This window comes from Bombina bombina, chromosome 1, assembly GCF_027579735.1.
Source record: "Bombina bombina isolate aBomBom1 chromosome 1, aBomBom1.pri, whole genome shotgun sequence".
Classification (NCBI taxonomy): domain Eukaryota; kingdom Metazoa; phylum Chordata; class Amphibia; order Anura; family Bombinatoridae; genus Bombina; species Bombina bombina.
Window position 1 is genome coordinate 559,718,221 of NC_069499.1, and position 22,600 is coordinate 559,740,820.

General features: G+C 41.4%; 1 protein-coding gene across 1 annotated transcript in view; it reads right to left on the reverse strand.

The window, feature by feature from the left end:
• Nucleotides 1–22,600, reverse strand: part of VPS8 (VPS8 subunit of CORVET complex) — a 478,663-nt gene that overhangs the window by 112,384 nt on the left and 343,679 nt on the right. The window contains 1 exon segment of the mRNA XM_053698746.1: nt 3,841–3,923. Coding sequence (XP_053554721.1) covers nt 3,841–3,923 — 83 coding nt within the window.

Sequence of the window (22,600 nt, forward strand, 5' to 3'; positions counted from 1 at the left end):
TTAAAAGTTAGCAGTGCTCTGAAATGCTCATTATTATTTTTTTAATTAATCCAAATGGTCCAGAAACAGACTATCTCAGCAATAACAGGCCCTTGGGAAACCAGATACAAAAAAATCTCTTATAAGCTTTTTACAGAGTGTATTTTCTTCTTGCTATACAGTATATTTCATTCCTTTTCTTTTGCTGTCAATTCATATACAACAAAACAAGTATTAACAAGTATTGTATTAGTTACTGTGTATATACAGTATTATTTTCTCAATCTTGTGCTATCATATTCAGTATTTGTGGGTAAGTACCAATACTACCCATATGAAAGCAAAGGTACACAGGTCAATGGAAGAACTGTCTACATGATATTCTAATCAAATGAAGGGGGCAAGAAGCAAACAGACTAACCTGAAAAAAACTAAATTAACCTATGCATGAAAAAACAAGAAACTCCTCTGCAAAACTGTGGTACTGAAGCTAGCCCAGAAAAATGAAATTCCCACTGACCCCATAAAACACAAAGAGTGCATAATAAATCATGACTGAAGGGCCAACAGAGACTACTATTACACTGAAACTAATAGAGCTGTCTCAGTTGTGTACTTCCTCCTACTAATGCTCATTAGCTGATAGGTACATCCTGCTAATGCTCATTGGCTGATAGGTACACCCTGCTAATGCTCATTGGCTGATAGGTACATCCTGCTAATGCTCATTGGCTGATAGGTACAACCGACTAATGCTCATTGGATGATATGTACATCATGCTAATGCTCATTGGCTGATAGGTACATCCTGCTAATGCTTATTGGGTTTTAGTAGAATTGTACTTGTGAGAGGGCTGTATCTAAATGTGGTCTCTCTAAAAAAGGAAGGTCCCTCTTAGCCAAAATGTTTAATAAATCCTCGCCTTTAAAAAAGAACAAAAAAAACATGGTGATTAGATAATAATAGTATAAGAATATTGAATAAAACTGTAAACTCTCTTAATGTGACTAAGTTTAAATCCCTCTGAAATGAACTTGGGGAAGGGAAAACAAAGTAAATGTCTTCAGTATGTACATACATTATATACATATTTTAGTTACTGGTCAGATTTTTTTTTAGTTCTATTGATTAATTATTCAGCTCATTATTGAGTCTAAGGAAGTTAATACTTTAGCTAAAAATAATAATAATAATTTACTCAAACAGAAAAACTCTTATTTTTTATTTCATATTTTTAAAATGTTCATTTACAGTAAGTTAAATATTGGAGTTCAATGTTCCTTAAAGCAAGATGAATTTACAGGGTGTTAAAATAACATTTGCTAAAACATATAAAACTGTGTCAATATAACCTGAATCAATTCTTTACATGATAAGAGGTTTCACTGACAATCAGAAAAAGGGAAAGACTGGTAGATAACGGTTATCACCTGTGGCTATTTTAATATTTTTCTAAAATGTATTAAAGGGACATAAAACCTACATTTTTTCTGTTAAGTTTCAGAAACAGCATACAATTGTAAACAACTTTCCAATTGAATTTATTATCAAATGCACTTTGTTATCCTTTGTTAAAGGAGCAATAATTTCCTACTGGGAACTCCCAGTAGTGCATTGCTGCTCCTGATCCCACCTAGGTATGTTTTTTAACAAAGGATACCAAAAGAACTAAGCAAATTATATAATAAAAGTGAAATGGAATGTTGTTTAAAATTGCATGTTCTGTCTGAATCTTGAAAGTTTAATTTTGACTTTATTATTGCTTTAATACTACAGTTAAAGAGCTGTAAAACATTGTTATTTATAAATGCATGATTACGCTTGTAACAGTTTTCTGTGAAATTCCACATCAATATAAAAATGGATACGGAACAGGAATTTAATTGTACAAATTAACTTCACTATACATTAAATATTTTCATGATAAAGTCAAATGGCTCAAAAAACAAACAAAAAAACCCAGAATTTTACTGCCGGTGGTAAGGCCATGGATCCCACTGTATTTTTCCTACCTACTCAAAGATATCAGATCATATTTGGAATCTGCTAATAGACAGTGATATGTCCTAACTGAGCTTGTGAACGCTCGCTCTTCCTGCCTATACAAACTATGATGAAAAACTATTCTATAAAGCTACCAAACTATATGACTATCAGCTGGATGATTGTAAACATATACGAAATGCTGATTAGCACAACAGGGTCTGCTAAGTGGAGATTGATAGAAGTGAGCTTCTTCCCAGGTCTCCACTCCCCGCACGGTTTCATGAAATTGCTGGAGAATAGCTCATGCATAATTTAGTGACTGGCAAAGCCAGGAGATAAACAAACTGGTTGGACATTAATTATAGAGGACAGCAGAGGTAGGGCACAGAAGGACATTACCCAGAAGGATCCAGAGTTTAAAGAAGCCTGGAAGTGACTGAGTTATACATTTTAGAAATATGTATAAACAAGAGCTTTAGCCACCTGCAGCAACCAAGTGAAGCCCCCCCTCCCCACACACACACACACAAATAGGGTAAATGATCACTAATATAGCATAATGAATAGAACAATGGGTGAGTCATAGACATTAATAGTATTAGCAAAATATGATGAACAAGAATGTTTTCAGTGATAAAATAACATTGCCAAAAGATTTTTGAGGAGCAAAATATTAGAATATTTAAAATTAGGCACGTTGTAAAAATTTAAGATGAGCTGAGTGAAAGGGAGTTAGGAAACTGGTACATGAGCTTTAGGTAAGGATGCTGGGCAAAAGGAAGCTGGGTGAGCAGAAATTTATACTAAAAGGGGAGTGGGGTGAGTGTTAAAGGAACACTAAAATCATAATTAAAGGGACATGAAAAACAACATTTTTCTTTTATGAGTTAGATAGAGAATACAATTTTAAACAACTTTTCAATTTACTTCTATTATTTAATTTGCTTCACACAAGGTATCTACACGCAGCCACCAAGCCTATTGAGATATACTTTTCAACAAAGGATATCAAGAGAATGAAGCAAATTAGATAATTTCTTATTCTTGGATGATTGTTTTTTTTATGTAAATAAAACTCATTTTTAACAGAACAGGTTTTCCTGTATTTTTTTTTCAAGGTTGGAAGACTACACTGCAGTACAGTGCAGAGACCAACTTTCCATATGATAACCCACACCCTTTCCTCCATCACTTAAAGGGATAGTCAAGTCCAAAAAAAACTTTCATGTTTTAAATAGAGCATGCAATTTTAAACAACTTCCCAATTTACTTTTATCACCAATTTTGATTTGTTCTCTTGGTATTCTTAGTTGAAAGCTAAAACTAGGAGGTTCATATGCTAATTTCTTAGACCTTGAAGACTGCCTCTAATCTGAATACATTTTGACCACTAGAGGGCATTAGTTCACATGTTTCATATAGATAACATTGAGCTCATGCACGTAAAGTGACCTAGGAGTGAGCACTGATTGGCTAAACTGCATGTCTGTCAAAAGAACTGAAATAAGGGGGCAGTCAGCAGAAGCTTAGATACAAGATAATTACAGAGGTAAAACGTGTATTATTATAACTGTGTTGGTTATGCAAAACTGGGGAATGGGTAATAAAGGGATTATCTTTCTTTTTAAACAACAAAAATTCTGGTGTTGACTGTCCCTTTAACAATCTAAGAGCATCCAGTAAGTCTTTGTATATCCCACATGCACAAGATATTATATTTAAATGTCATTCTGCACATATAATAAGTCCGACCTCAGATGACTGACTCAAATGACGAGACGTAAGAGGCAGGTAGCCAAATTTGTTGATGAAGAGAGAGCTGGCCAAGTAATACATAAAGAGATATAACATGTTTGTAGATGGCAGACACTTACCTGTAAAATCCTTTGTAAGATAGAGGGCAGAGAAATAAATGTGGCCATGCTGTTCAGGACTTGCATTGTCATAAACTTCAATGCTAAAAATAGAAGCAGCACAAAAAGTTATATTTTGCACTAGGGGTAAAAAAAACAGAATTTATGTTTACCTGATAAATTACTTTCTCCAACGGTGTGTCCGGTCCACGGCGTCATCCTTACTTGTGGGATATTCTCTTCCCCAACAGGAAATGGCAAAGAGCCCAGCAAAGCTGGTCACATGATCCCTCCTAGGCTCCGCCTACCCCAGTCATTCGACCGACGTTAAGGAGGAATATTTGCATAGGAGAAACCATATGGTACCGTGGTGACTGTAGTTAAAGAAAATAAATTATCAGACCTGATTAAAAAAACCAGGGCGGGCCGTGGACCGGACACACCGTTGGAGAAAGTAATTTATCAGGTAAACATAAATTCTGTTTTCTCCAACATAGGTGTGTCCGGTCCACGGCGTCATCCTTACTTGTGGGAACCAATACCAAAGCTTTAGGACACGGATGAAGGGAGGGAGCAAATCAGGTCACCTAAATGGAAGGCACCACGGCTTGCAAAACCTTTCTCCCAAAAATAGCCTCAGAAGAAGCAAAAGTATCAAACTTGTAAAATTTGGTAAAAGTGTGCAGTGAAGACCAAGTCGCTGCCCTACATATCTGATCAACAGAAGCCTCGTTCTTGAAGGCCCATGTGGAAGCCACAGCCCTAGTGGAATGAGCTGTGATTCTGTCGGGAGGCTGCCGTCCGGCAGTCTCGTAAGCCAATCTGATGATGCTTTTAATCCAAAAAGAGAGAGAGGTAGAAGTTGCTTTTTGACCTCTCCTTTTACCGGAATAAACAACAAACAAGGAAGATGTTTGTCTAAAATCCTTTGTAGCATCTAAATAGAATTTTAGAGCGCGAACAACATCCAAATTGTGCAACAAACGTTCCTTCTTCGAAACTGGTTTCGGACACAGAGAAGGTACGATAATCTCCTGGTTAATGTTTTTGTTAGAAACAACTTTTGGAAGAAAACCAGGTTTAGTACGTAAAACCACCTTATCTGCATGGAACACCAGATAAGGAGGAGAACACTGCAGAGCAGATAATTCTGAAACTCTTCTAGCAGAAGAAATTGCAACTAAAAACAAAACTTTCCAAGATAATAACTTAATATCAACGGAATGCAAGGGTTCAAACGGAACCCCCTGAAGAACTGAAAGAACTAAATTGAGACTCCAAGGAGGAGTCAAAGGTTTGTAAACAGGCTTAATTCTAACCAGAGCCTGAACAAAGGCTTGAACATCTGGCACAGCGGCCAGCTTTTTGTGAAGTAACACAGACAAGGCAGAAATCTGTCCCTTCAGGGAACTTGCAGATAATCCTTTTTCCAATCCTTCTTGAAGGAAGGATAGAATCCTAGGAATCTTAACCTTGTCCCAAGGGAATCCTTTAGATTCACACCAACAGATATATTTTTTCCAAATTTTGTGGTAAATCTTTCTAGTTACAGGCTTTCTGGCCTGAACAAGAGTATCGATAACAGAATCTGAGAATCCTCGCTTCGATAAGATCAAGCGTTCAATCTCCAAGCAGTCAGCTGGAGTGAAACCAGATTCGGATGTTCGAACGGACCCTGAACAAGAAGGTCTCGTCTCAAAGGTAGCTTCCAAGGAGGAGCCGATGACATATTCACCAGATCTGCGTACCAAGTCCTGCGTGGCCACGCAGGAGCTATCAAGATCACCGACGCCCTCTCCTGATTGATCCTGGCTACCAGCCTGGGGATGAGAGGAAACGGCGGGAACACATAAGCTAGTTTGAAGGTCCAAGGTGCTACTAGTGCATCCACTAGAGCCGCCTTGGGATCCCTGGATCTGGACCCGTAGCAAGGAACTTTGAAGTTCTGACGAGAGGCCATCAGATCCATGTCTGGAATGCCCCACAGCTGAGTGACTTGGGCAAAGATTTCCGGATGGAGTTCCCACTCCCCCGGATGCAATGTCTGACGACTCAGAAAATCCGCTTCCCAATTTTCCACTCCTGGGATGTGGATAGCAGACAGGTGGCAGGAGTGAGACTCCGCCCATAGAATGATTTTGGTCACTTCTTCCATCGCCAGGGAACTCCTTGTTCCCCCCTGATGGTTGATGTACGCAACAGTTGTCATGTTGTCTGATTGAAACCGTATGAACTTGGCCCTCGCTAGCTGAGGCCAAGCCTTGAGAGCATTGAATATCGCTCTCAGTTCCAGAATATTTATCGGTAGAAGAGATTCTTCCCGAGACCAAAGACCCTGAGCTTTCAGGGATCCCCAGACCGCGCCCCAGCCCATCAGACTGGCGTCGGTCGTGACAATGACCCACTCTGGTCTGCGGAATGTCATCCCTCGTGACAGGTTGTCCAGGGACAGCCACCACCGGAGTGAGTCTCTGGTCCTCTGATTTACTTGTATCTTCGGAGACAAGTCTGTATAGTCCCCATTCCACTGACTGAGCATGCATAGTTGTAATGGTCTTAGATGAATGCGTGCAAAAGGAACTATGTCCATTGCCGCTACCATCAACCCGATCACTTCCATGCACTGAGCTATGGAAGGAAGAGGAACGGAATGAAGTATCCGACAAGAGTCTAGAAGTTTTGTTTTTCTGGCCTCTGTCAGAAAAATCCTCATTTCTAAGGAGTCTATTATTGTTCCCAAGAAGGGAACCCTTGTTGACGGAGATAGAGAACTCTTTTCCACGTTCACTTTCCATCCGTGAGATCTGAGAAAGGCCAGGACAATGTCCGTGTGAGCCTTTGCTTGAGGAAGGGACGACGCTTGAATCAGAATGTCGTCCAAGTAAGGTACTACAGCAATGCCCCTTGGTCTTAGCACAGCTAGAAGGGACCCTAGTACCTTTGTGAAAATCCTTGGAGCAGTGGCTAATCCGAAAGGAAGCGCCACGAACTGGTAATGTTTGTCCAGGAATGCGAACCTCAGGAACCGATGATGTTCCTTGTGGATAGGAATAACATAATTTATGTAAGAACTTACCTGATAAATTCATTTCTTTCATATTAGCAAGAGTCCATGAGCTAGTGACGTATGGGATATACATTCCTACCAGGAGGGGCAAAGTTTCCCAAACCTTAAAATGCCTATAAATACACCCCTCACCACACCCACAATTCAGTTTAACGAATAGCCAAGAAGTGGGGTGATAAGAAAAAAGTGCGAAAGCATATAAAATAAGGAATTGGAATAATTGTGCTTTATACAAAAAAATCATAACCACCACAAAAAAGGGCGGGCCTCATGGACTCTTGCTAATATGAAAGAAATGAATTTATCAGGTAAGTTCTTACATAAATTATGTTTTCTTTCATGTAATTAGCAAGAGTCCATGAGCTAGTGACGTATGGGATAATGACTACCCAAGATGTGGATCTTTCCACACAAGAGTCACTAGAGAGGGAGGGATAAAATAAAGACAGCCAATTCCTGCTGAAAATAATCCACACCCAAAATAAAGTTTAATGAAAAACATAAGCAGAAGATTCAAACTGAAACCGCTGCCTGAAGTACTTTTCTACCAAAAACTGCTTCAGAAGAAGAAAATACAACAAAATGGTAGAATTTGGTTAAAGTATGCAAAGAGAACCAAGTTGCCGCTTTGCAAATCTGATCAACCGAAGCTTCATTCCTAAACGCCCAGGAAGTAGAAACTGACCTAGTAGAATGAGCTGTAATCCTATGAGGCGGAGTCTTACCCAACTCAATATAGGCAAGATGAAATAAAGATTTCAACCAAGATGCCAAAGAAATGGCAGAAGTTTTCTGGCCTTTCTAAAACCGGAAAAGATAACAAATAAACCAGAAGTCTTTCGGAAAGACTTAGTAGCTTCAACATAATATTTCAAAGCTCTAATAACATCCAAAGAATGCAACGATTTCTCCTTAGAATTCTTAGGATTAGGACATAATGAAAGAACCACAATGTCTCTACTAATGTTGTTGGAATTCACAACTTAGGTAAAAATTCAAAAGAAGTTCGCAACACCGCCTTATCCTGATGAAAAATCAGAAAAGGAGACTCACAAGAAAGAGCAGATAATTCAGAAACTCTTCTGGCAGAAGAGATGGCCAAAAGGAACAAAACTTTCCAAGAAAGTAATTTAATATCCAATGAATGCATAGGTTCAAATGGAGGAGCTTGAAGAGCCCCCAGAACCAAATTCAAACTCCAAGGAGGAGAAATTGACTTAATGACAGGCTTTATACGAACCAAAGCTTGTACAAAACAATGAATATCAGGAAGAATAGCAATCTTTCTGTGAAAAAGAACAGAAAGAGCAGAGATTTGACCTTTCAAGGAACTTGCGGACAAACCCTTATCTAAACCATCCTGAAGAAATTGTAATATTCTCGGTATTCTAAAAGAATGCCAAGAAAAATGATGAGAAAGACACCAAGAAATATAAGTCTTCCAGACTCTATAATATATCTCTCTGGATACAGATTTACGAGCCTGTAACATAGTATTAATCACAGAGTCAGAGAAACCTCTTTGACCAAGAATCAAGCGTTCAATCTCCATACCTTTAAATTTAAGGATTTCAGATCCTGATGGAAAAAAGGACCTTGAGACAAAAGGTCTGGTCTTAACGGAAGAGTCCACGGTTGGCAAGAGGCCATCCGGACAAGATCCGCATACCAAAACCTGTGAGGCCATGCCGGAGCTACCAGCAGAACAAACGAGCATTCCTTCAGAATCTTGGAGATTACTCTTGGAAGAAGAACTAGAGGCGGAAAGATATAGGCAGGATGATACTTCCAAGGAAGTGATAATGCATCCACTGCTTCCGCCTGAGGATCCCGGGATCTGGACAGATACCTGGGAAGTTTCTTGTTTAGATGAGAAGCCATCAGATCTATTTCTGGAAGTTCCCCCATTTGAACAATCTGAAGAAATACCTCTGGGTGAAGAGACCATTCGCCCGGATGCAACGTTTGGCGACTGAGATAATCCGCTTTCCAATTGTCCATACCTGGGATATAAACCGCAGAGATTAGACAGGAGCTGGATTCCGCCCAAACCAAAAATCGAGATACTTCTTTCATAGCCAGAGGACTGTGAGTCCTTGATGATTGATGTATGCCACAGTTGTGACATTGTCTTATCTGAAAACAAATGAACAACTCTCTCTTCGGAAGAGGCCAAGACTGAAGAGCTCTGAAAATTGCACGGAGTTCCAAAATATTGATCGGAAATCTCACCTCCTGAGATTCCCAAACCCCTTGTGCCGTCAGATACCCCCACACAGCTCCCCAACCTGTAAAACTAGCATCTGTTGAGATTATAGTCCAGGTCGGAAGAACAAAGAAGCCCCCTGAACTAAACGATGGTGATCTGTCCACCATGTCAGAGAGTGTCATAAAATCGGTTTAAAGATATTAATTGAGATATCTTTGAGTAATCCCTGCACCATTGGTTCAGCATACAGAGCTGAAGAGGTCGCATGTAAAAACGAGCAAAGGAGATCGCATCTGATGCGGCAGTCCTAAGACCCAACATTTCCATGCATAAGGCTACCAAAGGGAATGATTGTGACTGAAGGTTTTGACAAGCTGATATCAATGTTAAACTTCTCTTGACTGACAAGGACAGAGTCATAGACACTGAATTTATCTAGAAACCTAAAAAGGTTACCCTTGTCTGAGGAATCAATGAACTGATTGGTAAATTGATCCTCCAACCATGAACTTGAAGAAACAACACAAGTCGATTCGTATGAGATTCTACGAAAATGAGAAGACTGAGCAAGTACCAAGATATCGTCCAAATAAGGAAATACCAAAACCCTATTCTCTGAATACAGAAAGAAGGGCACCGAGAACCTTTGAAAAAAATTCTTGGAACTGAGGCTAGGCCAAACGGTAGAGCCACAAAACTGGTAATGCTTGTCTAAAAAGAGAATCTCAGACACTAAAAGTAATCTGGATGAATCGGAATATGCAGATACACATCCTGTAAATCTATTGTAGACATATAATGCCCTTGCTAAACAAAAGGCAGGATAGTCCTACAGTAACCATCTTGAATGTTGGTATCCTAACATAACGATTCAATAATGATAGATCCAGAACTGGTCTGAAGGAATTGACCTTCTTTGGTACAATGAAGAGATAAAATAAAACCCCAGCCCCTGTTCCAGAACTGGAACTGGCATAAATACTCCAGCCAACTCTAGATCTGAAACACATTTCAGAAATGCTGAGCCTTGCTGTGTTAACTGGGACACGGGAAAGAAAAGAATCTCTTAGCAGGAGGCCTTAACTTGAAGCCAATTCTGTACCTTTCTGAAACAATGTTTCTGAAACCAGAGATTAAGAACGGAATTGATCCAAATTTCTTTGAAGAAAACGTAATCTGCCCCATACCAGCTGAGCTGGAATAAGGGCCGCACCTTCATAGGTACTTAGGAGCTGGCTATAGGTTTCTATAAAGCTCGGATATATTCCAAACTGGAAATAGTTTCCAAACTGATACCGCTCCTGAGGATGAAGGATCAGGCTTTTGTTCCTTGTTGTGAGGAAAGGAACGAAATGATTATTTACCCTGAAAGAAAGGGAAAGCAAAGTTGACTTAGAAGACATGTCAGTATTCCAAGTTTAATCCATAAAGCTTTTCTAGCTAAAATAGCTAGAGACATATACCTGACATCAACTCTAATGATATCAAAAGATGGTATCACCAATAAAATTATTAGCATGTTATAGAATAATAATAATGCTATAAAATTATGATCTGTTACTTGTTGCGCTAAAGCTTCTAACCAAAAAGTTGAAGCTGCAGCAACATCCGCTAAAAATATAGCAGGTCTAAGAAGATTACCTGAACATAAGTAAGCTTTTCTTAGAAAGGATTCAATTTTCCTATCTAAAGGATCCTTAAATGAAGTACTATCTGCCATAGGAATAGTAGTACATTAGCAGGAGTAGAGACAGCCCCATAACCTTAGGGATTTTTGTCCCAAAAAACTCTAATCTGTCAGATGGCACAGGATATAATTTGCTTAAACGTCTAGAAGGAGTAAATAAATTACCCAAATTATTCCATTCCCTGGAAATTACTTCAGAAATAGCATCAGGGAGATAAAACACCTCTGGAATAACTACCTTATTTAAACGTTTACATTTAGTATCAAGAGGACCAGAATCCTCTATTTCTAATGCAAATAACACTTCTTTAAGTAAAGAACGAATAAATTCCATCTTGGACAAATACAAAGATTTATCAGCATCAAAATGATGATGTTCATTTAAAAATTCATCTGAAAAAAAGAGAAGTTTTAAAAGACTTTTATGTATACTAGAAGGAGAAATAACAGACATAGCCTTCTTAATGGATTTAAAATAAATAAAATCTCTTATGTTATCAGGAACACTCTGAAAATTAGATGTTGACGGAACAGCAACAGGTAATGTAACAGTACTAAAGGAAATTTTATCTGCATTAATAAGTTTGACATGACATGCAATACAAATAACAGCTGGAGAAACAGATACCAAAAGTTTATAGCAGACTTAGCTTGGTAGCTCCAGCACTGTGCAGTGATTTTCCTGTAGTAACTTCTGACTCAGTTGCAACGTGGAACATCTTGCAATATGTAAAAGAAAAAAACAACATATAAAGCAAAATTGATCAAATTCCTTAAATGACAGTTTCAGGAATGGGAAAAAAATGCCAGTGAACAAGCTTCTAGCAACCAGAAGCAATAAATAATGAGACTTAAATAATGTGGAGACAAAAATGACGCCCAAATTTTTTAGCGCCAAAAAAGACGCCCACATTATCTGGCGCCTAAATGCTTTTGGCGCCAAAAATGACGCCACATCCGGAACGCCGACATTTTTGGCGCAAAATAACGTCAAAGAATGACGCAACTTCCGGCGACACGTATGACGCCGGAAACGGAAATAGAATTTTTGCGCCAAAAAAGTCCGCGCCAAAAATGACGCAATAAAATGAAGCATTTTCAGCCCCCGCGAGCCTAACAGCCCACAGGGAAAAAGTCAAATTTTAAGGTAAAATATGTTAAATTAAAATGCATTATCCCAAATATGAAACTGACTGTCTGAAAAATAAGGAAAGTTGAACATTCTGAGTCAAGGCAAATAAATGTTTGAATACATATATTTAGAACTTTATAAACAAAGTGCCCAACCATAGCTAGGAGTGTCACAGAAAATAAGACTTACTTACCCCAGGACACTCATCTACATATAGCAGATAGCCAAACCAGTACTGAAACGAGAATCAGCAGAGGTAATGGTATATATAAGAGTATATCGTCGATCTGAAAAGGGAGGTAAGAGATGAATCTCTACGACCGATAACAGAGAACCTATGAAATAGACCCCGTAGAAGGAGATCACTGCATTCAAATAGGCAATACTCTCCTCACATCCCTCTGACATTCACTGCACGCTGAGAGGAAAACCGGGCTCCAACTTGCTGCGGAGCGCATATCAACGTAGAATCTAGCACAAACTTACTTCACCACCTCCATCGGAGGCAAAGTTTGTAAAACTGAATTGTGAGTGTGGTGAGGGGTGTATTTATAGGCATTTTAAGGTTTGGGAAACTTTGCCCCTCCTGGTAGGAATGTATATCCCATACGTCACTAGCTCATGGACTCTTGCTAATTACATGAAAGAAATGTAGATACGCATCCTTTAAATCCACCGTGGTCATGAATTGACCTTCCTGGATGGAAGGAAGAATAGTTCGAATGGTTTCCATCTTGAACGATGGAACCTTGAGAAACTTGTTTAAGATCTTGAGATCTAAGATTGGTCTGAACGTTCCCTCTTTTTTGGGAACTATAAACAGATTGGAGTAGAACCCCATCCCTTGTTCTCTTAATGGAACGGGATGAATCACTCCCATTTTTAACAGGTCTTCTACACAATGTAAGAATGCCTGTCTTTTTATGTGGTCTGAAGACAACTGAGACCTGTGGAACCTCCCCCTTGGGTGAAGTCCCTTGAATTCCAGAAGATAACCTTGGGAGACTATTTCTAGCGCCCAAGGATCCAGAACATCTCTTGCCCAAGCCTGAGCGAAGAGAGAGAGTCTGCCCCCCACCAGATCCGGTCCCGGATCGGGGGCCAACATTTCATGCTGTCTTGGTAGCAGTGGCAGGTTTCTTGGCCTGCTTTCCCTTGTTCCAGCCTTGCATTGGTCTCCAAGCTGGCTTGGCTTGAGAAGTATTACCCTCTTGCTTAGAGGACGTAGCACTTTGGGCTGGTCCGTTTCTACGAAAGGGACGAAAATTAGGTTTATTTTTTTGCCTTGAAAGGCCGATCCTGAGGAAGGGCGTGGCCCTTACCCCCAGTGATATCCGAGATAATCTCTTTCAAGTCAGGGCCAAACAGCGTTTTCCCCTTGAAAGGAATGTTAAGTAGCTTGTTCTTGGAAGACGCATCAGCCGACCAAGATTTCAACCAAAGCGCTCTGCGCGCCACAATAGCAAACCCAGAATTCTTAGCCGCTAACCTAGCCAATTGCAAAGTGGCGTCTAGGGTGAAAGAATTAGCCAATTTGAGAGCATTGATTCTGTCCATAATCTCCTCATAAGGAGGAGAATCACTGTCGACCGCCTTTATCAGCTCATCGAACCAGAAACATGCGGCTGTAGCGACAGGGACAATGCATGAAATTGGTTGTAGAAGGTAACCCTGCTGAACAAACATCTTTTTAAGCAAACCTTCTAATTTTTTATCCATAGGATCTTTGAAAGCACAACTATCCTCTATGGGTATAGTGGTGCGTTTGTTTAAAGTGGAAACCGCTCCCTCGACCTTGGGGACTGTCTGCCATAAGTCCTTTCTGGGGTCGACCATAGGAAACAATTTTTTAAATATGGGGGGAGGGACGAAAGGAATACCGGGCCTTTCCCATTCTTTATTAACAATGTCCGCCACCCGCTTGGGTATAGGAAAAGCTTCTGGGAGCCCCGGCACCTCTAGGAACTTGTCCATTTTACATAGTTTCTCTGGGATGACCAACTTGTCACAATCATCCAGAGTGGATAATACCTCCTTAAGCAGAATGCGGAGATGTTCCAACTTAAATTTAAATGCAATCACATCAGGTTCAGCTTGTTGAGAAATGTTCCCTGAATCAGTAATTTCTCCCTCAGACAAAACCTCCCTGGCCCCATCAGACTGAGTTAGGGGCCCTTCAGAAATATTAATATCAGCGTCGTCATGCTCTTCAGTATCTAAAACAGAGCAGTCGCGCTTACGCTGATAAGTGTTCATTTTGGCTAAAATGTTTTTGACAGAATTATCCATTACAGCCGTTAATTGTTGCATAGTAAGGAGTATTGGCGCGCTAGATGTACTAGGGGCCTCCTGAGTGGGCAAGACTCGTGTAGACGAAGGAGGGAATGATGCAGTACCATGCTTACTCCCCTCACTTGAGGAATCATCTTGGGCATCATTGTCATTGTCACATAAATCACATTTATTTAAATGAATAGGAATTCTGGCTTCCCCACATTCAGAACACAGTCTATCTGGTAGTTCAGACATGTTAAACAGGCATAAACTTGATAACAAGTACAAAAAACGTTTTAAAATAAAACCGTTACTGTCACTTTAAATTTTAAACTGAACACACTTTATTACTGCAGATGCGAAAAAACATGAAGGAATTGTTCAAAATTCACCAAATTTTCACCACAGTGTCTTAAAGCCTTAAAAGTATTGCACACCAAATTTGGAAGCTTTAACCCTTAAAATAACGGAACCGGAGCCGTTTTGAACTTTAACCCCTTTACAGTCCCTGGTATCTGCTTTGCTGAAACCCAACCAAGCCCCAAGGGGAATACGATACCAAATGACGCCTTCAGAAAGTCTTTTCTAAGTATCAGAGCTCCTCTCACATGCGACTGCATGCCATGCCTCTCAAAAACAAGTGCGCAACACCGGCGCGAAAATGAGGCTCTGCCTATGCTTTGGGAAAGCCCCTAAAGAATAAGGTGTCTAAAACAGTGCCTGCCGATATTATTATATCAAAATACCCAGATAAAATGATTCCTCAAGGCTAAATATGTGTTAATAATCAATCGATTTAGCCCAAAAAAAGTCTACAGTCTTAATAAGCCCTTTTTGAAGCCCTTATTTACAATCGTAATAAACATGGCTTACCGGATCCCAGAGGGAAAATGACAGCTTCCAGCATTACATCGTCTTGTTAGAATGTGTCATACCTCAAGCAGCAAGAGACTGCTCACTGTTCCCCCAACTGAAGTTAATTGCTCTCAACAGTCCTGTGTGGAACAGCCATGGATTTTAGTGACGGTTGCTAAAATCATTTTCCTCATACAAACAGAAATCTTCATCTCTTTTCTGTTTCTGAGTAAATAGTACATACCAGCACTATTTCAAAATAACAAACTCTTGATTGAATAATAAAAACTACAGTTAAACACTAAAAAACTCTAAGCCATCTCCGTGGAGATGTTGCCTGTACAACGGCAAAGAGAATGACTGGGGTAGGCGGAGCCTAGGAGGGATCATGTGACCAGCTTTGCTGGGCTCTTTGCCATTTCCTGTTGGGGAAGAGAATATCCCACAAGTAAGGATGACGCCGTGGACCGGACACACCTATGTTGGAGAAAGGGGGAGGGGGATAGCAGAGGGATTGAGGAACAATGCAACAGAAGGATGGACAGAATGATAGAGGAGGAAACAAGTGACAAAGGGATGAATGAAAAGTGACAGAGGAACAGAGTGAGGGATGGATGAACAGAGTAATAGAGGGATGAAGGAACAGAATGATTGAGAGATAGCGGAAAAGAGTGACAGAGGAACAGAGTGAGGGATGGAGGAACAGAGTGACAGAGGGATGGTGGAAAAGAGGGATGGAGGGATGAATGACAGGAGTGACAAAGAAACAAAGGGAGGGATGAAAAACATAATTTATGCTTAACAGATAAATTCCTTTCCTTCCAGATAGGGAGAGTCCACAGCTGCATTCCTTACTGATGGGAAATACAACACCTGGCCACCAGGAGGAGGCAAAGACACCCCAGTCAAAGGTTTAAATATCCCTCCCACAGTCATTCTGCCGAGGGAACAAAGAAAAGTAGGAAAAATATCAGGGAATAAATGGTGCCAGAGGAATAAAATAAATAATAGGGGGCCGCCCTTAGCCGTTTAGAAAAAACGTGCAGGGGCCGTGGACTCTCCCTATCCGGAAGGAAAGGAATTTATCTGGTAAGCATAAATTATGTTTTCCTTTTTAAGATAGGGAGAATCCACTGCTTAATTCCTTACTGTTGGGAAAACTATACCCAAGCTCCAGAGGACACTGAATAAATAAACGGGAGGGAACAAAAAGGAAGAGGCGGACCCTATTCTGAGGGCACCACAGCCTGCAAAACTTTTCTCCTGAAAGCTGCTTCAGCTGAAGCAAAAACATCAAACTTGTAAAAATTAGAAAAAGTTGGTAAGGAGGACCAGGTAGCTGCCTTACAAATCTGATCCATAGTGGTCTTGTTCTTAAAAGCCCAAGAGGAAGCCACTGCTCTAGTGGAATCAGCGGTTATCCTTGCAGGAGGAGGATGTCCCGCTGTCTCATAAGCTAAGCGGATGACACTCCTTAACCAAATAAATAGGGAAGTAAAAGTAGCCTTCTGCCCCTTATGCTTCCCTGAATAGACAACAAACAAAGAGGAAGATTGTCTAAACTCCTTAGTAGCCTCAAGATAGAACTTCAAGGCCACAAACCACATCCAAACGGTGAAGTAAATGTTCCTTCGATGAAGAAGGATTAGGACACAATGAAGGAACCACAATCTCTTGATTGATGTTGCAATCTGACACAACCTTAGGAAGAAAACCTAATTTAGTACATAAAACTGCCTTATCTGCATGAAAAATCAGATAAGGGAACTCACATTGCAAAGCAGAGATCTCAGAAACTCTGCAATAGCCAATAAAAAGAGAACCTTCCAAGATAACAATTTAATGTCAAACGGAGCCTGTTGCAAAACATGAAGAACAAGATTTAGGCTCCAATGAGGAGCCCCAGATCTAAACACAGGTCTGATCCTAATCAGAGCCTTAACAAAGGACTTGCACGTCTGGAAGCTGGGTCTCTTGTGCAATAAAAACGACAGGGCCGAAATCTGTCCCCTCAGGGAACTAGCAGAAATGCCATTCTTCAGTCCATCCTGTAGAAAAGATAAGATCCTGGCAATCTTAACTCTGTGCCAGGAAAAACCACACTCTTCACACCAGAATAAGTAGGTCCTCCACCCTTTGTGGTAGATACGCTGAGTAACTGGTTTACGATCTTGAATAAGAGTATCAATGACACTCTCAGAGAAACCTCTCTTGGCTAAGACTAAGTGTTCAATCTCCACGCAGTCAGCCTCAGAGAATCTAGATTTTGATGTACATTTGGACCTTGTAAAAGCTGGTCTTTGCGACAAGATAACTTCCACGGGGATGAGGACATCCCCATTAGATCTGCGAACCACGTCCTTCGCGGCCACGATAGAGCAATCAGGATTACTGATACCCGCTCCTACTTAATGCGGGCCACCACTCGAGGAAGAAGCGGTAATGTAGGAAAAAGATATAGGAGTTTGAACCTCTAAGGCACTGCTAGTGCATCTATTAGATCCGCTTGGGACCCTTCGACCTCAACCCGTACCAGGGTAGCTTTGTATTGAGACGGGACGCCATGAGATCTATCTACGGCATCCCCCACTTGCTGCATATCTCAGCAAACACCTTGGGATGGAGAGACCATTCCCCTGGGTAGAAGGATTGCCTGCTGAGAAAATCCGCCTCCCAGTTGTCCACACCCGGAATGTGGATCGCCGGCAGCGAACAGCTGTGGGCCTTCGCCCACTCCAGAATCTGAGATACTTCGTTCATCGCCAAGGAACTTCTCGTTCCCAATGGTTGATGTAAGCCACCGAAGATATAATGTCTGATTGGAATCTGATAAACTGGGACAAACTCAGAAGTGGCTAAGCCTTCAAGGCCTTGAAGATTGCTCCTCCTGAGTCCACAACCCCTGTGCCTTCCTGGCACCCCAAACAGCTCCCCATCCGGATAGGCTTGTGTCCATAGTCAAAATCTCCCAGGATGGTCAAAAGAAGCACGTCCCTCAGGACAGATGATCTGGACAGAGCCACCAAGAGAGAGATTCTCTTGACCGGCTGTCTAATACAATTAGAGACAGTTCAGAATGATCGTCGTTCCACTGTCTCAGCATGCACAGTTGTAAAGGTCTGAGACAGAACCTGGCAAAAGGAATGATGTCCATGCAGGACACCATGAGACCAATCATCTCCATACACTGAGCCACTGGGGGACTCAAGAAGGTCCGGAGGGCAAGACGTGCCGAAGTTAGCTTGCAACCTCTCTGGTCTGTTAGAAATATCCTCATGGATATGGAGTCTATTATAGTACCCCGGAATTCCACCCTGGTACTTGGGATAAGAGAACTCCTTATCTTCCATCCATGTGATCGAAGAAGACTGAGAAGGGATTCCGAGTATTCTTCCATAAGACGAAAAGATGGTGCTTGCACCAGAATATCGTCCAAGTATGGGGCTACAGTAATACCCCGAGTTCTGGCAACGGCTAGAAGAGCCCCCAGAACCTTCGTAAGGATTCTTGGAGCAGTAGCTAGGACAAACGGAAGGGCAATGAACTGGAAGTGCTGGTCCAGGAATGCAAACCTCAGGAACTGAAAGTGTTCATGAAGGTAAGTGTCCTTCAGATCTATAGTGGTCATAAACTGGCCTTCCTGAACTAAAGGAAGGATGGACCTTATCGTCTCCATCTTGAAGGAAGGGACACTGAGAAATTTGTTTAAGCACTTTAGGTCCAGAATTTTGGCGGAAAGTTCCCTCCTTCCTTGGGACTATGAAAAGGTTTGAATAAAACCCCAAACCTCTTTCTTCGATAGGCACCGGGACAACAACTCCTAAGGAGGATAGGTCCGAGCGCACCCTAGAAAGGCATCCCTCTTTTCTGGTCTTGTAGACAGGTTCAGGAGTAGGAATCTGCCCCTGGGCGGATGAGATTTGAAGCCTATCTTGTATCTCTGACTACGACTTCCAGGACCCATGGATCCTGTACGTCCCTGAACCAAGCGTCTGAGAAAAGAGACAGTCTGAACCTACACGATCTGATCCCAGATTGGGGGCTGCCCTTAATGTTGATTTGTTTTCGGCGGGTTACTTATTCTGCTTGGACTTATTCCAGGACTGAGCTGGCTTCCAAGTACTCTTGGGTTACTCGGGCTTGGAGGAGGATTGTTGTCGTTGGGATTTGTCAGAATGAAAGGAACGAAAATTAGAAGATTGTCGTCCCTTAGACTTGTTCTTCTTATCTTGCGGTAGGATTGCACTCTTGACTCCGGTAACCGTAGAAATAATGGAGTTCAGGCCTGGACCAAATAAAATCTTTTCCTTGAAGGGAAGAGAAAGGAGTCTGGACTTAGAAGTCATAGCCGCAGACCAAGACTTCAACCAGAACGCCTGGTGGGCTAGGACCGCAAAGCCAGAGGCCTTTGCATTTAGGCAAACAATTTGAATGTTCGCATCAATGTTCGATAAGATGTGCTCGGGAAACTGCATGTGGAGTGGATAATGTAGCAAGGGTAGTAATCTCATGTGACACCGAGTCCTGAGAGGTAGACGGCTCAGAAGGACTAATAGCCTTAGCAGGCTTGTCTCCCTTCTTAAACTTTATAACAGTGTTAAGGCATGTGGAAAATAATTGAGTGGGCGGGAAAATCACGGCCTCCTCACAATATAAACAGCTATGATTTAGTACAGAAGTACCTTCTAACATGTCAGTTATACCCGCAGAATGACACAAATAAAATCTTTTTTTTTTTGTTTTGTTTGTTTTTATATACTCCCAATGGCTGGGGCACTCACCACCTCCTAGACCCGCTCTCCTCAGGCTAAAGTCTCAGCCGGAATGGAGGAAATGAACATAGACCACATGCTAGGAAAAGTACAGCAAGTTAATAGGAGATGTGCAACACTTTCAAAAACGAAAGTGAAACCTGATTGTTCCAGCTAAAAACACACAGTCTATGAGCCCAGAAAATAAAATCACACAAAGCAGCATGTAAATAATTAATCCACTGATTAATAAATCTCAACTGTTCAATAACCCCCACTCAGAGGATATTAACCCTGGATCCTATCAAGGTATAAAGGAGCCATACTGTGACCCTGTTATAGCGTTTTATGTGTAAAAAATTGAAACGATCTTACCTCCAGTATCCATGCTGTGGAACAGAACACGGCCTCTGTCAGAACTGTTCCTTTAAGGTGTCTCCTCCCACAGAGCCTATAAATTCCAGGTGCTTAGTATTTTGTTAGCAAATTCCTGGAGTAGATGCAGTCTACGCTGCTGCTTGTTACACAGAGCTACAGCCTAACTACTACGACTAAAGACTTTCTCGGATACACTATCGTCCAGATCACGCATTCATTCTACAGACACCAACACAGCTATTCTTTTTACAGGCCGCACAGCACATTCCTTGTGGTTCATTAACTACCATCATTGAACACACCGTAATCGGAGATCTGTACTCAGTGAAAGCAACCGGAGACCAGAACGAAACCACTCCCACTGTGACGTAACAGGGGAGTGTTCATTTGCCTCTCGCAACCGCTCAGATCTAGGAGTTGCGGATACCTCCGCCTGCTATTTACTTACCGGAGAGTGCCTCTCCTTCTGTGCAGTAACAGGGGAATATTAGCACGCTTAGAAATAGCAGGTTCCGAGACTACAAGTTCCTCTTAGCCATGCCCTTCAGACACTGCCGACTCACACACAGATACTTTTAGCTCAAAAGCCAAATGAAACTGTCGGCAGTACTACAACAGCTTACTTCATATATTAATGACAACAGCTCTACCCTGGTCTCCTGATCCAGATTTAGTAGAGGGGACAAATCTGTGTAATCCCCATTCCACTGACTGAGCATGCAGAGTTGCAGCGGTCTGAGATGTAGGCGTGCAAACGGCACTATGTCCATTGCCGCTACCATTAAGCCGATTACTTCCATGCACTGAGCCACCGAAGGGCGAGGAATGGAATAAAGAACACGGCAGGAATTTAGAAGTTTTGATAACCTGGACTCCGTCAGGTAAATTTTCATTTCTACAGAATCTATCAGAGTCCCTAGGAAGGAAACTCTTGTGAGGGGGGATAGAGAACTCTTTTCCTCGTTCACCTTCCACCCATGCGACCTCAGAAATGCCAACACTATGTCCGTATGAGACTTGGCAATTTGGAAGTTTGACGCCTGAATCAGGATGTCGTCTAAATAAGGGGTCACTGCTATGCCCCGCGGCCTTAGGACCGCCAGAAACGACCCCAGAACCTTCGTAAAAATTCTTGGGGCTGTAGCTAACCCAAAGGGAAGAGCTACAAACTGGTAATGCCTGTCTAGGAAGGCAAACCTGAGAAACCGATGATGATCTTTGTGTATCGGAATGTGAAGATAAGCATCCTTTAAATCCACTGTAGTCATGTATTGACCCTCCTGGATCATAGGTAGGATGGTACGAATAGTCTCCATCTTGAATGATGGAACTCTGAGGAATTTGTTTAACATCTTTAGATCCAAAATTGGTCTGAAGGTTCCCTCTTTTTTGGGAACCACAAACAGGTTTGAGTAAAAACATAATTTATGCTTACCTGATAAATTTATTTCTCTTGTAGTGTATCCAGTCCACGGATCATCCATTACTTATGGGATATATTCTCCTTCCCAACAGGAAGTTGCAAGAGTCCACCCACAGCAAAGCTGCTATATAGCTCCTCCCCTAACTGCCATTACCAGTCATTCGACCGAAAACATGCAGAGAAAGGAAAACCATAGGGTGCAGTGGTGACTGTAGTTTAATGGAAAAATTACCTGCCTTAAAGTGACAGGGCGGGCCGTGGACTGGATACACTACAAGAGAAATACATTTATCAGGTAAGCATAAATTATGTTTTCTCTTGTTAAGTGTATCCAGTCCACGGATCATCCATTACTTATGGGATACCAATACCAAAGCTAAAGTACACGGATGATGGGAGGGACAAGGCAGGTACTTAAACGGAAGTTACCACTGCCTGTAAAAAACCCTTTCTCCCAAAAATAGCCTCCGAAGAAGCAAGGTATCAAATTTGTTAAATTTGAAAAAGTATGAAACGCAGACCAAGACTCCGTCTTGTAATCTGTTCAACAGAAGCCACATTTAAAAAAGGCCCAAGTGAAAACCACAGCTCTAGTAGAATGAGCTGTAATCCCTTCAGGAGGCTGCTGTCCAGCAGTCTCATAAGCTAAATGAATTATGCTTTTTAACCAAAAAGACAGAGAGGTTGCTGAAGTCCTTTGACCTCTCCTCTGTCCAGAATAGACAACAAACAAGGTGAATGTTTGATGAAAATCTGTAGTAGCTTGTAAGTAAAACTTTAAAACACGAACCACGTCCAAATTGTGTAATAGACGTTCCTTCTTTGAAGAAGGATTAGGATACAAGAATGGAACAACAATCTCTTGAGTGATATTCTTGTTAGATACCACCTTAGGTAAAAACCCAGGTTGGTACACAGGACTACCTTATCCGTACGGAGAACCAGATAAGGAGAATCACATTGCAACGCAGATAACTCGGAGACTCTATGAGCTGAGGAAATAGC